The following is a 6,531-nucleotide window of genomic DNA, read 5'->3' on the forward strand; positions in this document are numbered from 1 at the left end:
TAGTACTTGGATGGGTGACCGCTTGGGAACACTACGTGCCGTTGGCAATTTTTTTAATATTTTATTTATTACATTCATTCTACTACGTCAATTTAAAAAAAATTGGATTGTTTTTATCCAATTTTAATTTTATTTATAAGCAATAATAATATTAAATTTACAAATTTTTTTTATTTTCTACTTATGTAGAAAACAAAAATAGTATGACATGGATTCGAGGAACAAACATATCATATAATTGCTATGCTGTTGAAAATAATATTATAATACAACAATAAGTGTACGGGTTTAAAATATTGTGTCGCCATTTTTGCAATAGAACAAAGTTCTGTGATTTAATTTTGTTTTACATTAAATAAAAGTTCTACCCAAACATTTTAAATGACGAATACTACGTATGGTGATGTTTTTTTAAGTCGTAGCATGATTTTTAATGTTATTCTCGGTTTAAAAACGGTCGTGAGTCACTGGAAGGCGATCTTCGAATGAACCTTCAATAAAGGGTGACTTCTGAGTTCCAATAATGAAAAAAAATGTGGAATTCGTGTGCTGAGATCTATCTCATAATCGGTGAATACCTATTAACATTTTGTCAAAATATCTGCGAATCATTCTAGCAACTAACTGAAGAACACTGTATTGATGGACAAGCTCTACAGAGCACACACACTATTTTACATAAATTTCTTTTGTATATAATACGAATATAAATTAAAAAAAAAGTAATTTACCAAAGTGACCAAAAAAGGTATCAAGAAAAAAAAAGTGCCGAAAAAATAAAACCATAGTTGAGCCTATGTATTTGAATGAATTAAAAGAATGAAATTAAAGTTATGAACAAAATTATCACGATATTATATCGATAAATGACTACAGTGCAGACCACGAACTAAGATAATAGAAGACTAGAAACGAATGTTAATAACGTTGACCCCAAATTGAATAAAGTTGGTAATTACCATAGGTGGATATTTTGTTTCATCTGTGGGAGGGTCTTAACATTTTTGTCTTATTCATTAACGGAAACAAATATTTTTAGTCGCTTTCGACGCTTCCACCTACCAACTGTAGTGGCTACTCCTACTTTATTCTAGCTGAAGCACCAAGTATATATATATATATATATATATATATATATATAGATAATACGAACATAAAAAAATAAAATATTGAATAGCTACTAAATTATTTTTATTTTAATTGTATACATCTATTTTTTTGTGCAAATATATTAACAATTGTTTTAGTATTAATAGATTTAGAAATTTATTTTCAATATATAATATTGAGGTGTTTTTGAACTTTTCCTGCAGCATAGAAGTTCGAAGCAAAGTTTTTATTCTACACATGGTCGATAAACTCCTTTCACAAGTGAAGGAACTTATAGGAATTGTTAAAGCAATTTGAAATAGTTTATATAAATTAGGGAAAGTCTGTTTTATTAAAACCTTTTTCACATAATTTAAAGTTATATAATTTTCATCAGTAGAACTCTTTTTTGTTTAGTTATATCAATGTCTAAACCAATATTTAAATCTTCATTTTCAGATTCTAGTGTTGTTGTTGACGAGGAATTAGAAACAATTAATTTTTGTTTTTTAATACTAAAGACATCAAACATTCTTTTATCCATTATTGAATCAATTGCAATTTATAATTTAAAATTAATTTATTAATTCAGATAAATACACAATTCACACAAATAATGTAAAATTATATTGTTTATTTGTTTAGCATGTCACTTACGGAGAACCACACGTAGGTATTAAAAACAAAAAAATAAAAATAAAGGCGATCACCGTATACGCTCCAAAAACATAATCGACATTAATGCTGTGGTGGTTTGCAGCTTGTGTATTTATAACTTTACAGGTATCGCAAATAAGTTCTAGAATATTCGCGATTAACAATATATACCTACAAAATATAATTTTCCCAACAACGATAAGCCGTGAATATTTCAGACCATTCTCGGATCTCAACAAAATAAAATAAAAATTATAAATATCAAATATTGAAACATATAATTTTTTATTTTGACGTTTACATTCTGGGGAGGGGGCTTAAACCCCCATCACCCACCCCCAATATACGCCTATGGTAAATACGGGGGATGATTCTTTCTTTAAGCGGATTTCAGTGAATAGTTCTCAACATAATACAATATTTTAATAATATTATTAGTGTTTCAAAAAAAAAATAATATTTATGAATTACTGATTCTGTATTTGTAAACTGTTCTGTGGTGTGTCTTCCATAATAATAATTCCTTAATATATCAGATGGATAATAACGTAATCCACATATGTATGAGGTCTGTGATATACATTTATTATTTATTTTAGAAAATATTTTTCCTCGTTGATGACATAACTCTAAATTTTTCGGTAATGAAAACATACAACATTCTTTACACAACACTTATTAATCGTTTTAATATAATAATTTTTAATATAAAACCACTATATTTTATATGGTGTAATGAATAGATCTTTTGTGTACCTAATAAACTAATTAATAAACTATGATAATCATTGGTCTTGAACTACGATTAAAATGTAGTAATAATCTATACATAGGCGCATATTCAGTATGAAATTTGGGAGTGCTAAAATTATCCACCCCAAGATGATCCGTATGGAGCAACGCCTCCACAAACACCCTACAATAGTGGTTCCTGATCTTTTTCATCCTATACCCCCTATTAAATTATAAAAATATCATCCCCCCTACATAAATTAGAGTTTATGCGATTTCAAGATTTGTTCAAGTTAAATATCATACCATATTTTTACTCGGTTATAATAATCGTGAAGTGATTACAATAAATTAAAACCAACGATTAAATTTAAAAAAAATAAAATGGAATGAATATTTAAAAAAGACACACGTATTATAAATTATGTAATGAGTTATTATTTAATATATCGCGTAAATAGTTGAAAAGTATCTACTTATTTTAATTTTTATTATATTAATCACGCACAAATGTATTTAATAATGTACTGTAGATAAATCGTTAACATCAAATGTATTGGAAATGTTTGTTAAAAATGAATATAAATTATTTTACGCATATAAGCAATAAATAAATACGATTTATAAGGAAAATAATTGATTAACAAAAAACAATTACGTGATAAAGAAATGGAGTGCAAAATAAAAACAACTCCGAAAACCAAAATTTTTACTACTGGAATCGACGATGATATACACAATCATTTTGAAAACAAAGAGTAAACCATCTGATATCATAACGGGTCAGATCAAGAAAGCTGTTGAAAATGAATGTTCGTGAATGTTCTAGAACGCTGTAGTATAAAACGAGTCGCGAGGGGCGGCGTAGTGGGACGATCGTCGAGTCGCCGCGAACCTTCTCGAATATTCTCTCGCTTATATATACGCTAACGGCGCACCACTCGGCAACAGTTCGATCACGAGCGCCGTAACAGTACGAGTCGTGTTAATCGAGATATTATACAGTGCGGTATACGTGTCGAGATACAACAGTGCAAATATATTTGTATTTATTTTATCATTTTACAGTGGTGATAATTATTTAGCTATCCAATATTTTTTGTCTCTGTCGAATAGTCCGTGTTTGAAATTTGAACATCGAAAAAATGGTCGGAAAGACAGCGATCGGTATCGATCTCGGGACCACGTACTCTTGCGTGGGTATTTGGCAACACGGCAAGGTGGAGATCATCGCCAACGATCAAGGTAACAGGACCACGCCGAGTTATGTGGCGTTCACGGACACGGAACGGTTGATCGGTGACGGGGCCAAGAACCAGGTGGCGATGAATCCCAAGAACACAGTGTTCGACGCCAAACGGTTGATCGGCCGTCGGTTCGATGACGACAAAATGCAATCGGACATGAAACATTGGCCGTTTACTGTGGTGAACGACTGCGGTAAGCCGAAGGTACAAGTGGAGTTCAAAGGAGAGACGAAAGTGTTCGCGCCGGAAGAAATCAGTTCAATGGTGTTGACAAAAATGAAGGAGACGGCGGAAGCGTACCTGGGACGGACCGTTACGGACGCGGTGATCACGGTGCCGGCGTATTTCAACGATTCGCAACGGCAGGCGACCAAAGACGCAGGTGCGATAGCCGGTCTGAACGTGATGAGGATAATCAATGAGCCGACGGCGGCCGCGTTGGCGTACGGTTTGGACAAAAGCCTGAAAGGTGAGAGGAACGTGTTGATATTCGATCTCGGCGGTGGCACGTTCGACGTGTCCGTGCTGCAGATCGACGAGGGTTCGATATTCGAAGTCAAATCGACGGCCGGAGACACTCACTTGGGCGGTGAGGACTTCGACAACCGGTTGGTGTCGCATCTGGCCGAAGAGTTCAAGAGGAAATTCAAAAAGGATGTGCGCAGCAACCCTAGGGCGCTGCGTCGGTTAAGGACCGCCGCGGAACGAGCTAAGAGAACATTATCATCCAGCTCGGAGGCCACTGTAGAGATCGACGCCCTAATGGAAGGCATTGATTTCTACACCAGGGTGTCTCGGGCACGTTTCGAAGAGCTGTGCGCGGACCTGTTCAGATCAACCCTGGAGCCAGTGGAGAAAGCGTTGGCGGATGCCAAATTGGACAAGGGTTCCATACACGACGTGGTACTTGTGGGTGGGTCCACGAGGATTCCGAAGATTCAGAACCTCCTGCAAAACTACTTCTGCGGCAAATCACTCAACCTGTCTATCAACCCCGACGAAGCGGTCGCGTACGGTGCCGCCGTGCAGGCAGCCATTTTGAGCGGTGATACCAGCTCGGCCATACAAGACGTGTTACTGGTGGACGTGACCCCCTTGTCACTGGGTATCGAAACCGCGGGTGGCGTCATGACCAAGATTGTCGAGCGCAACTCCACGATTCCGTGCAAACAGACTCAGACGTTCACTACATACGCGGACAACCAACCGGCCGTCACCATCCAGGTGTTTGAAGGAGAACGGACTATGACCAAGGACAATAATCTGTTGGGCACATTTGATCTGACGGGCATAGCTCCCGCTCCCAGAGGCGTGCCTAAGATCGACGTGACTTTTGACATGGACGCCAACGGTATACTGAACGTGTCGGCGAAAGACAACAGTTCCGGTCGGTCCAAGAACATCGTCATCAAGAATGACAAAGGTCGTTTGTCCCAAGCCGAAATTGATCGGATGCTTAGCGAAGCGGAACGGTACAAAGAGGAGGACGAACGTCAAAAGGAAAAGATCGCCGCCAAGAACCAGCTTGAAAGCTACGTGTTTAATGTAAAACAAGCGTTAGATGATGCTGGCGACAAGTTGAACGAATCCGAAAAGAATGCCTGCAAACAAGAATGCGATGCAGTCATTCAATGGTTGGATAACAATCAATTGGCCGACAAAGAAGAGTTCGAGTATAAATTGAAAGAAATCCAAAAGAGCTGCTCAGGCCTAATGATGAAGTTACACGGGGGAAAAGCTGCCGGAGAACCTCAAATGCCGTCTGGTGCCGCCGGATTCCCTGGATCTCATTCCCGAGGACCTACTGTTGAAGAAGTCGACTAAACCTTATCAACATTGTAATTGGTTTTTGCAAGTACCATATTTCCTATTATTTTCGAACAAGGCTGATTTATATTTATTGTAATTTGTTTTAATTGTACGTTGCGTATATTTAAAATATAAAATATTTATTTAAGGTTATATATGTTATAATTTTATTTTCGCGAAAATAAATATGTTTTATTTAATCGACATTAATTTTTATTTCCTTGAATAATTTATTGTTCTATTAACACTTAGATACCAATAGTAGGTATCACTCAGCGGTAAAATTGAGCACTAATAGTGCTAATGATAATAATAATGATTATATTAATAATTAATACAAAATTTATGTGGCCGGTCACTTAACGTGGAAAAAACTGCAATTTGACGTGTGGTAACGTAACGGTTAATTATTACATATATGTATGTATATGTACTTGTAGCCGAGCAGTTTTCTAGGAAATATATTTATAAACGTAAACATCTAGTGCCCAATAGGCAATTTATAGCTTATAAAATGTTAATATATATCGACGGGTAGAAAATAATTATTTTATTTTGATACTATGTGCCGCTAATATATATTATTAAACTATCGCCATCTCTGGTGTATAAATGATATAGACAGAATAATCATTATTTTGTCGTTTTGCTGGTCAATCCATGTTTCTCATAAACTCATTCATTTTTATCAAATTAATTTCTGAAAATAGTGATTCATAAGAATAAATTTAAGAAAAAATAGATTAAATTGCTAATGTTACTATATCCGAAAAAAAAAATTAACGATTGATTCCGTTATGTTGGTTAGATTTTAACAGTTGTTTAATATGTACACATTAATAATATTTAAATTATACAAAATTCTATTGTTTAAAATTTTTTTTAATTATAATTATTCAAGCTTAACTTATTAAGTTTATTAATGATTTTTCTACGTTATTACAATCTTAGTCATATAACCTCCATTGTTAAAACGCTCAAAGCATTGCAATTCAGT

At 35.0% G+C, this 6,531-nt stretch overlaps 1 protein-coding gene across 1 annotated transcript; it reads left to right on the plus strand.

The window, feature by feature from the left end:
- Positions 1–3,437: 3,437 nt before the first annotated feature.
- Positions 3,438–5,641, plus strand: LOC112680224 (heat shock protein 68-like). The gene has a single exon (XM_025550261.1). It carries the CDS (start codon positions 3,624–3,626, stop codon positions 5,547–5,549), a length of 1,926 nt encoding a protein of 641 aa, XP_025406046.1. The 5' UTR covers positions 3,438–3,623; the 3' UTR covers positions 5,550–5,641.
- The last annotated feature ends 890 nt before the right edge of the window (positions 5,642–6,531 follow it).

This window comes from Sipha flava, unplaced genomic scaffold (assembly GCF_003268045.1).
Source record: "Sipha flava isolate LNK unplaced genomic scaffold, YSA_version1 17524_pilon_pilon, whole genome shotgun sequence".
Lineage (NCBI taxonomy): Eukaryota > Metazoa > Arthropoda > Insecta > Hemiptera > Aphididae > Sipha > Sipha flava.

Bases quoted from the DNA above. Each gene is read 5' to 3' on its own strand.
- LOC112680224 (XM_025550261.1), top strand. From the start codon at position 3,624: ATGGTCGGAAAGACAGCGATCGGTATCGATCTCGGGACCACGTACTCT.